At 63.0% G+C, this 15,190-nt stretch overlaps 2 protein-coding genes across 4 annotated transcripts; one reads left to right on the top strand and one right to left on the bottom strand.

Annotated features, from left to right (window-relative positions):
• Positions 1–3,169, top strand: CUNH19orf71 (chromosome unknown C19orf71 homolog). The gene is made up of 4 exons (XM_034997605.1): positions 1–402; positions 2,436–2,674; positions 2,770–2,895; positions 2,991–3,169. The coding sequence occupies exons 1-4, from the start codon at positions 320–322 to the stop codon at positions 3,167–3,169; spliced, it is 627 nt and encodes a 208-aa protein (XP_034853496.1). The 5' UTR covers positions 1–319.
• MFSD12 (major facilitator superfamily domain containing 12) lies at positions 1,904–12,674 on the bottom strand. Of its 3 annotated transcripts, XM_034997471.1 has the most exons (10): positions 12,373–12,674; positions 8,140–8,350; positions 6,344–6,482; positions 6,068–6,250; positions 5,779–5,871; positions 5,606–5,698; positions 4,968–5,138; positions 4,798–4,892; positions 3,893–4,023; positions 3,567–3,786 (listed from the first exon to the last, which is right to left on the bottom strand). In XM_034997471.1, the coding sequence occupies exons 1-10, from the start codon at positions 12,668–12,670 to the stop codon at positions 3,764–3,766; spliced, it is 1,437 nt and encodes a 478-aa protein (XP_034853362.1). In that variant the 5' UTR covers positions 12,671–12,674; the 3' UTR covers positions 3,567–3,763. The 3 variants fall into 3 exon arrangements, with proteins under 3 accessions (XP_034853361.1, XP_034853362.1, XP_034853363.1); XM_034997472.1 differs by lacking the exon at positions 3,567–3,786 and having other exon boundaries at positions 4,003–4,091; XM_034997470.1 differs by lacking the exons at positions 4,798–4,892; positions 4,968–5,138 and having other exon boundaries at positions 1,904–3,786.
• Between the last annotated feature and the right edge of the window lie 2,516 nt (positions 12,675–15,190).

Raw genomic sequence — 15,190 nt, 5'->3', positions numbered from 1 at the left:
GCTGGAGCTCCTGGAAGGGTGCGCTGGACGGCACGGCCCAGAGAGCCCGTGGGGCTGTTCTGAGGGGCCCAGAGAGGAGGAGGTGGGAGCCTGGGTCGGGCACAGGGAGCCCGGGGCTCACGGCCAGTGCCTCCCCCGTGCCTCCCCCCGCCTGGCCCTGCCATCCTGCCATCCTCCACTGGGGGAGGGAGGGAGCTGTCTGGATGGGGGCCCGCGCTGGCCAGTACCGTTGCCAGGACACCAAGGGTGGCCTTTGTCGCTGTCAACAATGGCCCCACAGGCCTTCCAGGCATGAGCCCCTGGGGACCCAGAGGCAGACATGCAGACCCTGCGGCGGGAGGCTGCCAGGCCCTACGTCCCCCGGGGGACCCTCGAAGCAGATTTCCCAGCACCTCTGTACAGGTGAGTGCCCGCCACGGCCACGCGCCACCTCTGTGTTTCGGGCCTGATGGCATTTGGTTTGGCTTCTCTTGCGTGTCACTTGCTCTTCAGTCAAGGCACGTTGGTGCTGTACCCTCGCCCCATCCTAACCTGGCTGCACCCCGTATCTCCTGGCCCACCTGCACCTGGTACTCCCCTCCCCACCTGGGGCCAGAGCAGGGCGTGCGTGGGCACCGCAGGTGAGGGGTCCGCTGTGGGCATGGGCACGGCCCGCAGAACTGACCAGGTCTCTCCAGGAGTCTTCTGCAGGGACACGGGGTGCCATTAAGGAGGCAGCTGCAGCCCAGTGCAGGTGGGCGTACAGAGGCCCTGGGGCCTGAGGGAGCAGCTCTCCCAGGCCTCCCCGTTTTAGTGCCTTTCTGGCAGTGCTCGGTGCCCTCTGAGGACACGTCACCCCGATCTGTGCCCCTGTGTCACATAGCCTTCTCTGTGTCCAGGCTCCCCCTTCCAAGGACACCAGGCACCGCACGAGGGCCAGCCCAGCCCCACAGGCCCGCAGCTTAGCAACTGTGTCTGCTGAGACTGTTTCCCAGTGGGGTTGTTCTGAGATACCAGGTGGGCATGGATCTGGGGGGCCCTTTCACTGCAGTGGCCTGGAGAAGTGCACCGTAACGGGGGACGGTGCAGATGTAGGAAGGCAGGTGCCCGTGGGCCACCCCACTGCACGTCTGTGCTGCAGAAGGGGGACGCGCAGCACGCGCTGGAAACCCGGGTGCAGGGGCCGGCGGCCCTGGCTGTTTCCAGGGGCAGGAACTCTCTGGACTGCGGACCAAGCAAGCATTCACTTGGGGGTTTCTTCCAGTTCTAAGGTGCTGCTCTTCATTTGTTAAACTGACGTTTGACCGAGAGAGACCTACTTCTCATTGTTACGTTAGACCATAGTCATTGTGTTTTACAAGTTCCGTGCACGTTACGGTTCAGAAGTGTTCGTTTCACGAGGGCGGGGTACCCAAGATGGTGAAGTTCCCCTTTGAGCGCGTGGCAAACTCCGTGTGTGTTGGGTTCCCGAGACTGATGTCCCAGAACCTTCCAGGCTCACCCACCCTCGAGGAGACCTGTGGATTTCCAGTTTTCCGTGATCTCTGGGCTGTGCAAGGTGCAGGTGAAAGAGCCTGTGGTCAACAGCGCCCCCGACCACCGGGGCGAAGCGCCTGCTCGTCCTTCTCTTCTCGGGCAGTGTTGCTACTACCAGGCCTTCAGGAAGGAACGGCCACTTGAGGTTTCTGCCCAAGCAAGTTTCCCTGCAGCTTTAGCAGCTTTGGGGGTTTCTTCCACTTTTGGGTTTTTTTCTGCTTTCATTTCTAATGGTACCACATAGAGATTCAAATCTTTTTTTTTTTTAAAGATTTTATTTATTTGACAGAGAGAATGAGAGAGAGAGCACATGAGAGGGAAGAGGGTCAGAGGGAGAAGCAGACCCCCTGCCGAGCAGGGAGCCCGATGTGGGACTCGATCCCGGGACTCCAGGATCATGACCTGAGCCGAAGGCAGTCGCTTAACCAACTGAGCCACCCAGGCGCCCTAGAGATTCAATTTTTAAGATTTTATTTTTGAGTCCTTTCCACACCCACCATCAGGCTCAAACTCACGACTCCGAGATTGAGTCGCACGCTCCCCTGACTGCACCACCGGGCGCCCCTCGACCTTGATCGTTGTTAGCGTACTTCCATCTCTGCACTGCAGCCCCGCTCCTTATGCCGTTCCCTGCTGCCCCAGGGCCTTTGTACGCCCACCTGCACTGGGCTGCAGCTGCCTCCTTAGTGGCACCCCGTGTCCCTGGGGGACGGGCCAGAAGTGCTGACATAGTGGAAGGTTTAATGAGGGTCCTGGGGGGTTCGAGGGGCGGGGACTACAGGGCTTAGCACCCCCTCTCTTCTGCCAGGCTGGGCCGGGGGTGTGCACGCCGGCAATGCAGGGCAGAGGGTGAAAAGGCCCATTTGAGGGCAGGGGCGGGCCCCAGACTCAGCCTCTGTCTCCTGCCCTCACCCCCTCAGCGACGACTACCTGTCCGTGGAGGGGCCCCGCTGGACACCGGCCACCAGGCAGGCAGTGCGCTGGAAGTACGCCCCCATGGGGCACGACGCCGCCGGTCAGCTGGGCTACACCGGCCTGACCAACTCCGAGTCCCGGGAAGCCTGGTACACGGTCCCACGGGCTCCGGACAGCCCATACCGCGAGGCCTACACGCGATGGCATGGACATCACAGCCACCGGGAGCAAAGCATGCCCTCCGGTGAGTGCTCAGCCTGGCCTGCCCCCCCTCCCGCCCCGGCCAGCCCCAAGGGGATGGCCAGGGCCACAGATGACCTCCTACCCGCCCCCCAACAGCCTACATGCAGCGCCTCCGGGAGACCGCCTGGTACGACCCTGTCCTCCCTGCCCAGTGCAGGGCCCCCAGCACGCGGTGGGGGAGCATGCTGTGGCCGGACAGACCCAGCCGGGGCAAGGAATACGGTGAGAAGGCGGGGGCGATCGGGGAGAGCCAGGCCACCTCGGCTGGGGCTCAGAGTGCCCGGCGACAGGAGGTGACCTGGGTCCTGGCCCCACAGTGGTCAACAGGCACTGGTACCAGGCGGAGCCGCCGTGGCAGGGGTCTGACGACATGCCGTTCCTGTCAGCGCCCCGGTGCCTGCGCCACCCCACGCAGAACTACAGGCAATGGGACCTGGAACCTTACTGTCCCTCCACCATCCAGCGGCCCCCATCCGTCTACACGCCCACCCACTGATAAAGTTCATGCTGCCCGACACCGCCCGCTGCAGGGACTCCACCCCCGTGCATCTGTCCACCTCTGGGGACCCCGGGGACCTTGCGTGATCCGGCGGCCAGATCAAGGGAGCCCCCAACCAAGACCCCAGTGACCAAAACTGGGCCAGAGGCAGGCAGACGCAGGGCATACCAGCTGCCCTCTCCCCACTCTGGGCTCTGGGCACACAGCTGAGGCCACAGTCCTCACCCACGGGTGGCTCTTTATTCGTGGCCAGCAGTGGCCTGGGCACAGAGCATGGGCCTTGCTCCTCCCTACCCCCTGCCTGAGGCTCCCATCAGGCTCAGTGACCACGTCGTGGTCGGGGGACCTGGCGGCATGTAGCAAACTGCACCCGAACCTGGGGTGAGGGGTGAGCCGGGCGCACCCCTGGATCCCAGAGCGCTGAGCTCCGTGTCTGGGATCCTGAGCGTCCTGCCCCCACAGCCAGGCAAGGATGGGGGGGTAGGGATGGGAGGTGGGGGCGGCACGAAGGGAGGGCTGCTCCTGGCCTCAGCTGGTCCTGGAGTATACAGAGTTCATGTGCACAGGACGGCAACCGTGGCGCCTGTGGAATCAGGGCTGGGCTCCAGGGTCCCCTGCAGGAGAAAGGGGTGGGGTGGAATCAGTGGAGGGGGGCCCAGCCCTCCAGCCCTCCAGCCCTCCAGCCCCTGGCCCACGGGGTGGGGCGTGGCTGGGACTCACAGCTCCGCAGGCGGATGGGCCAGATGAGGAGACTGCAGAGACAGAGGGTGGCGGCCACGCCCACCCCGCCGGTGGCGGCCACCATCACCCAGCGGTAGAAGCCCATGCAGGCCCTGCAGCAAATCTCCAAGCTAGGGGGAGGGCAGAAGCAGGTGAGTTGCCATCTGTCAGGTCCCTCCAGCCTGGACCTCCTGCTCAGCTGTTGGGTAGCCAGAACCAGGGGGTCACCCTCCACCACCCACACCCTCCTCCCACATCTGCCCCATCCCCTCCCTGCCCGTCACTTACTCTGCTCCAACCCCACGGGCCTCCCCCTGTTCCTCCAACACACCAAGCCCAGTCCTACCACAGGACCTTCACACTGGGGGTTCCTCCCCATTTGCCTGGAACTCCCTAACAGGTCTCCGGTCCAATGTCACCTCCTCAAGGAAGCCCTCCCTGACCTCTTGCCCCAGACAGGTCTTCATAACTGGGGTTTTCTCCACCTCCTTGCCACTGGTTTGGATCACACAGTTCTGTGCTTATTAAAGGGGCTGGTATTGCCCCCAGGTCAGTGAGGACAGAGGAACAGGCTTTTGTTCCCAGATCCCAGGCTTCTACAAGTCTCCACCCAGTGGTCTAGAACCATCTGGGTCCAAAACCCTAGGTTCTGAGGGTCTGAACGCAGATTCTGGCTTTGCCCCGGCCCTGCCCACTCCTACTTCCCCAGTACGTCTGGATGCTGTGTCCCCAGCACACAACAGCCCGCCAAGTGCCCCAGGTCAGGAGCAAGCGGGTCTCCCCAGTGTGCGGGCACCACCCGTGCGCTGGCCTTCGTCCAGGCTGAACCCCCAGACCCGGGGCAGTGCCTGGCACTCAGCACGCACAGCACGTTCTTACTACACGAATAAATGAACAGCACTCACGAGCAGGGATACAGGCTCTGGATGGCCATGACTGCCAGCCCGTTGGCCACTTTATCCGAGAAGCTCATGGCCCCGTACACGAAGGCTCCGCTGTGCTGGGTACACGAGCGGGGAGGTCAGCAGCCGCAGCGCGGCCGCGGCCCCCAGCACGCCCCGCCCGTCAGCCTTACCGTGTGGGGGCCGATGAGGTCGGCCGTCATGGCCAGCGAGGTGACGAGGATGGTGGCGCAGCCCGTGCCCAGCAGCACAGCTGCTGCGTAGACGGCCATGCCCAGCCCGTCTGCCAGGGCCACCCAGGCTGCGAAGGCCAGGATCACCAGGAGGCCCGCGAAGTAGGTCAGCTGCGGGGGAGCCGGCCGGCATCAGGGCCGCCTCGCTGCGTGGCGCCTGCCCTCCCCGGTCTTCAGCCGGCCGGACCCCCTGCCCGCCGCCGCAGGGACGGGGTCCAGCTGGACCCTCCCTGCGGCACCCCGAGCTCGGACTCGGAGGGTTCTGGGGCCAGGGGTGCTAAGCGCGCCGAGCCAGCCCCGGGGAGCTGCGTGGAGACGGAGCAGGCTGCAGCCAGACGCAGGTCCATTAAAATCAAACACGGTGACGTGTCGAGTTCCTTAGTTGCACCGGCCAGAGTTGCAGAGTTCCAGGGCTCCGGGCCACCGCCGGCCACGGCCCCGGGCAGCACGGAGTCCCAGAGCCACGCGGAAGCCAGACCCGGGGCTGCCACAGGCTGGACGCCACGGTCCGGAGCCACCAGTTCTCGGGGTCCTCAGCTGTGGGGGCCCCCACCCCCCCGCCCGTCCTGCCCACTTACGTTCCTCCCGATGCACTTGTTGACTGGCTTCATGAGGAAGGAGGAGCAGAAACCGCTGAGGTACATCACCAGCGGGATGGTGGCAATGAACTTCTGTTGGGGCAGAGTGGGTGTGGGCACAGGGGGCCCCGGGGCCGTGCCACCCCCTGCGCCATCCGGCCCCCCCAGCTCACCTTGGGCAGGTTGAGGGAGTAGGTGAGATACATGGCTATGTACGTCTGGGACAGGTTCACGATGAGCCTCGTGCTCATGTACAGCAAGCCCACCTGCGGGCAGGCAAACCGAAGGCTCGGGTTGGGGGGTTGGGGGGCTGGGGGGGCCCACGTGAGCCGCTCGTGGTGACCGGCCGCCAGGCTGGCGGGGCGGGGAGCAGTGACGGAGGGAGGGCGGCAAAGGGACTGCGTGCCCCCCACCCCGTGTCCGCCATCCCCGCCCGCAGCCCCGCGCCCCCCGGCAGCGCACCTGATAGAAGGCCGGCTCCCGGAGCCAGTGCTTCCAGAGCAGCAGGGGCCGGGCGGTGGTGGGGGCCAGCAGCGGGCTGTGCTCGTCCGGCTCCTCCGCCCGAGGCCGGCGCCCTTCCCTGGTGCCCAGATGGAACAGCAGCGAAGAGACGGCCCCGACTCCCACCACCAGCAGGGAGAGGTTCTGGAGGCCAGGCAGGGGAGGGGTCAGCGGCCGCGCGCTCAGCCCGGGCCCTGGGTTCGGGCCACCGGGGTGTCCCAGCCGGGCCCCGCTCACCTGGAACACCGGCACGTCTTGGACGCCCAGCTGGTCAGTGACCCTGCGGGCCCCCCCCAAGCTCGGGGAGCCCTGCAGGTGGAGCAGCACCCAGGCGGCACTGTACACGGTGATGCTGGCCACCACGGTGAAGGCGTACCTGGCGGGGGCAGGGCGGGCTTCAGCGCGGGGCCGCCGGCCACGCTGCCAAAGCCGCTTCCGGCCTCCAGGGAATCTCTGGCTGGGGGGGCGTTCGGCCACCAAACGCTGGGTGGCCGCAGCAGAGCCCTTGCTGCCCGTTACGTGATGACTGACGGCCAACCCGCGACTCCACCCTGACATCCCAGCTGCCTGGGCCGGGGGTACAGAGACTCCGGGAAGACCTGAGACGCTCAGAAGCCAGGATTTGGGATTCTTGGTTCCCAGATCCTGCGCCTTGGTCTAGAAGCATCTGGGGCCCCTCCTGCTTGTAGCCCCGGAGCGGTGCCCCTCCAGGGGCTGGGGGTGTGGGGGCAGAGCCTCTGGACCGCACACAGGACTCAGTTTCCCTTTGTGAGAGTGGGACCAATACCCCAGAGATCAAAGTGGAGAGGCCACAAGACTGGCAGGAACGTGCCTGCCGGTAGAAGGCGGCCCAGAGCCTGGTCTCTCAAGCCACCCGCCAGCTGGGGCCCTCGGGGCCCTCAGGGCCCTGGGCACTGGGCAACCCCTGTCACTGGGGCCGCGCCCACGCCCGAATGCAGAACCCAAGGGCAGGGCGGGGAGGAAGCCAGGCTGGGCCGCAGTGAAGATGCTTCCACGACAGCAGGAGGAGTGCACACCTCGCAGGCGCCCTCCCGTGGGCAGCCCTTCCCTGAGCTCCAGCCACGCCGGCCGCCACCACCCATGCTAGCCCTTCCTCCCGGAGCTCGAGCCTCTACCCTCTTCCGAGCACACGCTGTCCCTCGGGGACGCACGCTGCTCAGACCCTCTCAAGGACACGTGACAGATCTCGGGACTGCCAGGGGGATTAAAGACGGTAATCCTCGTGAAGGGCCTAGAAATGTGCCTGCACACAGCAAGCACTCCATAAATGCTCCTGTTACCATCCTATCCAGCAGAAGGTCTGTCAGGACCTCAAGCAAGTCAACAGGCCAAGTGCTAGCCGCATCCTGCAGGCGGGATTCTAAGATGGCCCTGGTCCCACCCCGTCCAACCCCTCCCCTGGGGGAGGGGGCCTATGGACACGGGATGTCACTCCCAGGTTGAGGCAACACTTTGTGGCGAAGGTAAAGGGATTCTGCAGCTGGAATTAAGGGAGATGATCCTGGGTGAGCCAGACCTAATCAGGAAATCCTTAGAAAAACCTAAGCCTCAGCTGAGACCCCTGCCCTAACCAGTACCCTGAGGGGAGACCACGGAGCAGAAAGTACAGCTAAGTGGTGGGGCGCCTGGGTGGCTCGGTTGGTCGAGCATCCAACTCTTGGCTTCCGCTCAGGTCACGATCTCAGGGTCGCGAGATCGAGACCCGTGTGAGGCTCCGCGCTGAGCGGAGTCTGAGATTCTCCCTCGCCCTCTGCCCCTCCCCCCACTCTCAAATAAATATTTTCAAAAAGAAGAAAAAAGAAAATACAGCTAAGCAGAGCCAGACCCCGAAGCCACAGAAACCGTGAGCTGATACGCGCGTGCTGTCTGAAGCTGCTAGCTCTGGCCGTTCACGCGGCAACGGCTCACTAACACACTTCGACCGTCCCAGAGCCGCGCAGCCAAGCCGCGCCCGATCGCGGGAGGGCCGCCGCTTCCCGGCCTGGCCCGCTGTGCTCGCACGGGGGCCGCACCTGAGGGCCGTGAGCTCCACCTTCTCGTGGTCGCTGGTGGCCAGCTCTGGGATGAGGCTGAGGTGGGCAATCTGCGTAGCCGCCCAGCCGAACTGGAAGATCACGATGAAGGGCGCGTAGTAGAGGAGGGCGGCCCACTCGGGCGTGGCTGCCCCGCAGCCCAGACACGGGCTGAAGATGAAGGGGAAGGACAGCAGGACACAGATGGTACCTGGGGAGGAGCAGAGAGCGGGGAGGTCACACCACGGGCCTTCCCACACCAGCCCCGGGCTCCCAGGGCCTGACCTGGTGGGGACCCTTCCACAGTCACAGACCGGGGGGGGGGGGGTCCGCGGCCCACGGCTTCCCTGGGGAATAGTTCCTGTGACAAATGGCGAAACCGAGGCAGGGAGCCCTGGGGTCCCCCTGAGGTCATGCAGCCCAAGAGGGCAGCAGGGCCAGGGCTCCACCTGTCAGTTCAGGTTATGTGCCCCCAGGGCTGGCGAAACTGAGACACACAACGGGCTGTTGTGTTCCCAAGGTCACGTGCTGCAAGTACAAGAGCAGGGCCAGGACCTACGGCCAGGTGATAAGACAGGACAAGAATGGGGCTTCCCCCTGCTAGCCTCGGGCTCCCCAGGGGTGCTCCCTTGGTGGCAGGTGGGGAAACAGAAGCACAGAGCACCTGCGGCGTCCCCTGGAGCGCTGCCCGCCACAGACACGCTTGCTTTCCCGCCTCCTGGCAGGGCTTGCCCCCCAGCTCCTGCCGAGCGTCCCACCGCGCACCCAGCAGTCAGGAGGCCAGGTGATGCTGGGTGAGGCTACGGTGGACCCTGCCCTCCCTGAGCCCCAGTGTCCCTATCAGCTCATGAGGGGGTCTTTCCTTTACCTGATACCTCAGAAGAAGCCCAAGTGCGCGGGGGCAGCCAACAGGCCCTGCAGGACCTGCCCCCCCCCCCCCCCCCCCACTCCAGCCACACAAGGAGGCCTCCTAGCCTCAGCACACCAGGCTCGGTCCTGCCCCAGGGCCTTTGCACCAGCTGTGCCCGCTGTTCCCCTCACATCCTTTCGTGCCTCAGGACTCAACTCAAATGCCACCTCCTCAGCAAAGCTCTCCCTGACCACTGCAGTCCCCAGCAGGCCCCTCCCTGTGCTGACACTTCCCTGATCACCGCAGTCCCCAGCAGTCCCCTCCCTGCGCTGACACAGTCCATCTGGACACGGCTTTCCTCTCACATGCCTTAGCCCACACAGGGATTCTTTTGTCTCTGCTTGTTTCCTGCCTGCCTCCCCCAGCGGAGACTGGGCTCTGGGAGGGTGGGCAATAGGTCTCTCAAGGTCATTTCTGGGGCCCTGGCCACCAGCACGGAGCCTGGCACATATCTTTTGGGTGAGTGTATAATTATACTAATGTCATCCACTTACAGCCCCAAGAAGCGGGTGTTCCTATTCTCCCCGCTTTCCAGATGAGGACACAGGTTCAGTGTGTGAGCCGCTGGGCCCTGAGCCATGTTCCTTCCCTCTGCCAGGACAGGCCCAGCTCAGCACCCTCCCCTGCTGGGCCTGGCAGCTGGCCTTCCCCCCTCCCTCCAGGCTCAGGACCTCATGCCGTAGACCCTGGGGCCAACTCTGCATCCTGGGATGGGGAAATGAAAGCAAAGGCACCCTTCCTTGCTATTTCTCTGGAACTGGGGCCTGGGAGGGGCATCCTGAGCTCATGCCTAGGGGCCCCGGGGGCCGCCTCAGGGCCAGGCACAAACTATGTAGACTCTGGTCAGAAGAATGTGCTTCCCTTGCCAGAATCCACCCTGAAGCTGGCCAGGCCAGGTTAACCATTGCCTGGATGAGGCTGCCTGGCCGGGGGACTTGAGGCAAGTGACTTCCCCTCCCTGGGCCGCAGTTTCCAAAAAGTACAGACATTGAAAATACCCAGCTCCCAAAGTCAGCATGAGAACCAGGAGTTAACCTATGAAAGTGGGAGCTCCTATGGCTCTCAGCCACTTCCTGCCTCAGCAGCTTCCAAGCTGGGCTATGTCACCCTTGCACAGCTGATTCAATGGGTTGGAATGCCCCCCCACACACACACTCCTATTCATCCTTCAAATCCCCAAAGCTTCAGAGCTCCACTTCTCCCTTATGAAACCCAGTTCACCCACATGCCCCAGCCTGGACCCCATGGGAAAAATCCATGTATGGCTCTAAGGGTCCTCTCTGGGCTAGAGCGGGGGAGCCCAGGGGGCCTGCTAAGGGGAAAAGTGAACCCACCACCCACAGGCTCAGGGGCAAAAAAAAGAGAAGTGGGCACTGTTTCCAAGGTGATTCACTCAAGCCACCTTATCAGGCCAAGAGGAGCTGCCCCAGTTTTCTCTCTCCACAGATCCTCCTGGGTCTCCCCACATACTCACCCTGAGGTAGAGAAGGGGTGCAGGTGGAGGCCTTGAGGTCCCGTAGGGACACCTATCCCCCAGGCCTGTTTTACATAAACACAAAGCCTTCAGTTCTTTATTTACAAAGGTGCCTAACTCCTGCCTCTGCCGGGGGACTCAGATTCTTCCTCCGGGGTCAGGTGGACCCTCCCACCTACGAGAGGGGCACACAGGCAGGCCTGGGGGCACATGCAGTGTCCACTGCCCAGCTACCTTCCCACAGCTGGCTCCGTCTCCTCAGGGGTGTCTCCCCTGCCCGCCCCAGAGAAAAGACTCCCCACCTCTGTCACCGGTCAGGCCTAGGGGCTGTCTTGTGTGTTTGTCCATGAGTTTATCTATTATGAACAAAACTGCATTGAAGACTGGGCTCAGCTCTGCAAGCAATCCCAACGTCAGCCCAAAGACGGGCACCTCTCGCGTCTGTTTTTCAGATGAGGTGATCACCAGTCTGTCGGAGTCTCCTGTCTCCCCCTGCTTCCCTCCCTGGCTGCCATGGTCTCAAGTGACCCAAGCGCAGCCTGGGTGTCCTCAGTGCCCGAGAAACCTGACATCCGGCCACTTGGGCCACTTGGAGATCGGCTGCACCTTGCAAAAACAGCACTCGCCAGGGCCCAGGGCGAATCCTTGCCTCCCCGGCCGCTGTTCCCAAGGGCAAGGAGGCAGTGGTCAGCCCCTCCTAGCTTCTAGAAAGCTGCCACCCAGAATTCACAGGATTGGGCAGGATTCCTGTGCCTGCCTCCTGAAATGCCCAGCGGAACCCAAATGCCAGGATGCAGCAGGCACCTCTGCCAGGGAAAGAACAGCAGAGAAAGTGGCTGGGGCTAATCTCACGGCCCAGGATCCGTGGTGGCAGAGAAGGGATGCCAGGAGGCAGGCCTTATCAAGGGTGTGCACTGGGCAGGACACCCCGGCTCCTGGGGGACCTGCCTCCTCCCCTCACCAACAGAGGTGTTCTGACAACTCCCCCAGGACACAGGTTGACCCTGTTGGGCCCACAGACCCCATCCTCCTCAGCCAGACACACGCAGACCCCTGCCTCTTCCGTCTGGCCCCCAAGTCTTAGCTCCCCAGCGCAGCACCCGTAAACCTCCCAAGCACCAGGTTCCCCATGATGGGGCAGAGGATGGGCAGGAGTGCGCTGGAGAAACGGGACAGACTGACAGAGGGGGCTCCAGGCAGCCTGGCCCTCACTCGGACAGAGTTGTCACCCAGACAGACAAATGAAAAAGTCAAGCCGACCAGGCCGACTGACAGAGGTGCCACCAGGCAGTCAGACCCAATCCAGAGAGGGTTCAGGGTGCCCATGGGGGTCAGACAGAACGACAAAGGGAAGTGCCACTGGAGGGTCACATGAGTGGTCAGGTGGCAGACGGAAGAAGTACAGAGCAGTTAAGCAGACAGATGGAGGAGGTCAAGGATGGGGCAATAGAAGGGTACTGAGCAGCCAGATAGAGGAGGTTCAGGACGTAGAGCAGGCAGGCAGGCAGGCAGGCAGGCAGGCAGGCAGAGAGGGGAGGCTCAGGCCCCGAGGCAGGCAGTGGGCTAGGAGAGGTCAGGCCCCGGGGCAGGCAGGCTGGCAGTGGAGGGACAAACTGCGTTGGGGTAGGCTCAGGCCCCAGGGCAGGCAGGCAGATGGGGGAGGCTCCGGTCCCGAGGCAGGCAGTGGGCTAGACGACGTCAGGCCCCGGGGCAGGCAGCCTAGCAGCGGAGGGGGGCTCGGCCCGGGACAAACAGTGCGTTGGGGGAGGCTCAGGCCCCGAGGCAAGCAGGCAGAAGGGGAAGGCCCCGGGGCAGGCAGTCGGAGGGAGGAGGCTCGGCCGCGACTTACCGACCAGGTGCCAGGCCTTTCGGGGGCCGCAGCGCACGCAGCGGCCGGCGGCGCGGTCGGCCTCGTAGCCCACGAGGGGCGTGCACAGCCCGTCGGCCACCTGGCCGAGCAGCAGCAGCAGGCCGGCGCCGCGCGAGCTGTAGGCGCGCACCGAGTGCAGGTAGAGCAGCAGGTAGGTGAACCACATGGACGCGCACAGGTCGTTGAGGAAGTGGCCCACCGCGTAGCTCAGCCGCGCGGCCACCGACAGGGGCCGCGGCGGCGCCCCCGCTCCGGCCGCCGGGGGCCCCGGGCCCATGGCCGCGCTCCGCACCCGGGCCGGCCGCCCTGGCGCGCGGCAGACGCGACCCCCGCGCGCGAGCCGTCCGCGCCCGGCTCTCCCCGCGCCACCGCCCAAGCCCGCCCCGCCGAGCGCGCCTGCAGCCTCCGGGCCCCAAACCCCAAATTAAGGCCCGGGTGGGGCGGGGCGGGGAGGCTGGCGGCCGCCTCCACCAATCGGGGCCGCGCGCCGGGGCCCGAGAGCCAATAATCAGAGGGGGGCGTGGCCTCGGGGGGCCAGTCCGGCCCCCACGCCCTGCTCCCGCGGGGTGGGACGGTCCTAGCGCCCGACGGCTCACCTTGGCGTTAGCGGGACGCTCACCGGCTGGGGGGCGACGCAAGGGGCGCCCACACCCAGACTCCTGCCTTCTGGCCCGCGCCACCCTGGCCTGCCCGCAGCTTTACGAGGCCTAATGTGTGTGGGAGGGGGGAGGACGGGGTGGACTGGAGGCTTGCGGGGTGGGCTGGGGGCGTGGGGGATGGGGGAGAATTCTGAGCCTGAGCTCGCCACTCCTTGGGGTCCCGTAACTTCCCAACTTCCCGGCCCGGAGAGACCCAGTCGCACGCGGAGAGGACGCATTAGTTCTAATTAATTAGTTATTAAGGATAATAATGGGGGTAATCATCATAATAACCCCAGCTGGCATTTAATGAGCGCTGACTGCCAAATGCCCCACGTGGGTTTTCTCACCCAAGCCGGGAGGGAAGCGGGCCGAGTGGCTCCCATTTCACACGCGATAAAACAGGCCCGGAGAGCGGGGAGGGCGTGCTCGGGGACGCAGTGAGTCAGGTGCATGCGACACCACCCGAGGCCTGCGCTCAGAACCCCTCCCCACTCTCCTCCAACGTCCTCCCACGACCGGGTCACCACACAAGCGATTTCAAGTTCCCCCAAGCTTTGCGTGCAGTCGTCCCCCCCACCCCCACCCCTCCGCGCCTCCTCCAGCCGCGGTTAAACACCTGCGCTCTGGAGCCAGAAACTTGCGGTCCAAATCCAGCCCCACTCCCTGCTAGCTGTTCCAGCTGGGACAAGTCCTTTAACTCTGGGGGGTTTCAGTCTTCCCAGATCTAGAATGAGTATAATGTACACTAAAAGTCATATAGGGGCGCCTGCTGGCTCAGCCCATAGAGGGTGCGACTCTTGATCTCAGGGTCTTGAGTTCCAGCCCCACGTTGGGTGAGATTCCTTTAAAAATAAAATAAAATAAAATCTTGTATAATTGTTAGCTCTTAATAGTCTCAGCCAGAAAGTCTTCTCATCACCCCCTCCTCCCCTGCTGGTCATACAGTACTCTGGGCTGCCCCCCATCAGGGCCGATATCTGCTCTCCCCCCACCCCAGCTCTTAACTGTGTCCCCCACTGAACTATGATCCTCATGAAGGCAGGGACCGGATCAGCTACCGATGCCTGGCACATAGGAGCTCAAGAAATATCTGTCCAATGATTGTATGGTGGGCATGGAGGCAGAGATTCAAAACTGCAGACAGAAACTGGGAGACAGGAACCCACTGACAAACCAGAGGCTCCGGCACCCCAAGGGGGTCCTAGCTCAGAACTCCACACTGATGCAGACCACCCACCCCAATACCCATTTTTTTATGGAAAAGAGCCTGAAAACTGGATGTGGGTGGGGTAATGGGGACTCGAGATAACCTAGCTGGGGAGCGGGGAGATAAGGGGTCACAGCTTTGGAGGAGATAAGGAGAGACAAGAATCTCAATTCTTTCCTCCCTGCCGGGCATGCTCCTTCTGTTTCTCCGGGGCAATGAAAGTGATTTAAAGAAATTCTTGACTCAGCCTTACACGACATTTAAAAATACTTGCCTAAGTTTCTTTAACATTTTTTTAAAGTTCTTATTTATTGGGGTGCCTGGGTGGCTCAGACAGTTAAGCGTCTGCCTTCGGGTCAGGTCAGGATCCCGGGGTCCTGGGATCGAGCCCTACGTTGGGCTCCCTGTTCAGCGGGAGTCTGCTTCTCCCTCTGCCTCTGCCTGCTGCTTCCCCTGCCTATATACACTCTCTGTCAAAAAAAAATCTTTTTTTAAAAAGTTCTTATTTATTGATTTAAATCATCTCTACCCCCAAGGTTGGGCTTGAACTCACGACCCTGAGATCAAGAGTCACGCAAGATCAAGAGTCACACGCTCCACGTCTGAGTCAGCCGGGCGCCCCTCACCTAAGCTTTGTATTTACATTTCTCCTCTCCTTTCATCCCACATCCCTAGGGGATCTTACACTACTTCTTGCCCATTTTACAGAGAAAACAGGCTCTTAGAGAAGTCCCTTGCCAGAGGGCACACATCTAACAAGAGGCAGATTCAGGATCCAAACTGGGCTCCCCGCGTGATCTGCAGCATCTTTGAGTTCTTTATTCTCGGACAGGGGAGGGCCCACCTGAAGAGAAAAGGTGCCCGGTGTTTACTCTTACCAGCCTCCTGTGTGGGTCAGGAACCCACAGGGAGCATCCCTCGAGCAGACCCAGCACAGGGAGCGGGGGCG

Source organism: Mirounga leonina, unplaced genomic scaffold (assembly GCF_011800145.1).
Source record: "Mirounga leonina isolate KUSES-001 unplaced genomic scaffold, KU_Mleo_1.0 Mir_94, whole genome shotgun sequence".
NCBI classification, from domain to species: Eukaryota; Metazoa; Chordata; class Mammalia; order Carnivora; family Phocidae; genus Mirounga; species Mirounga leonina.
Note: the sequence above shows the minus strand (reverse complement) of the source record. Positions and strands in the feature narration are given on the sequence as shown.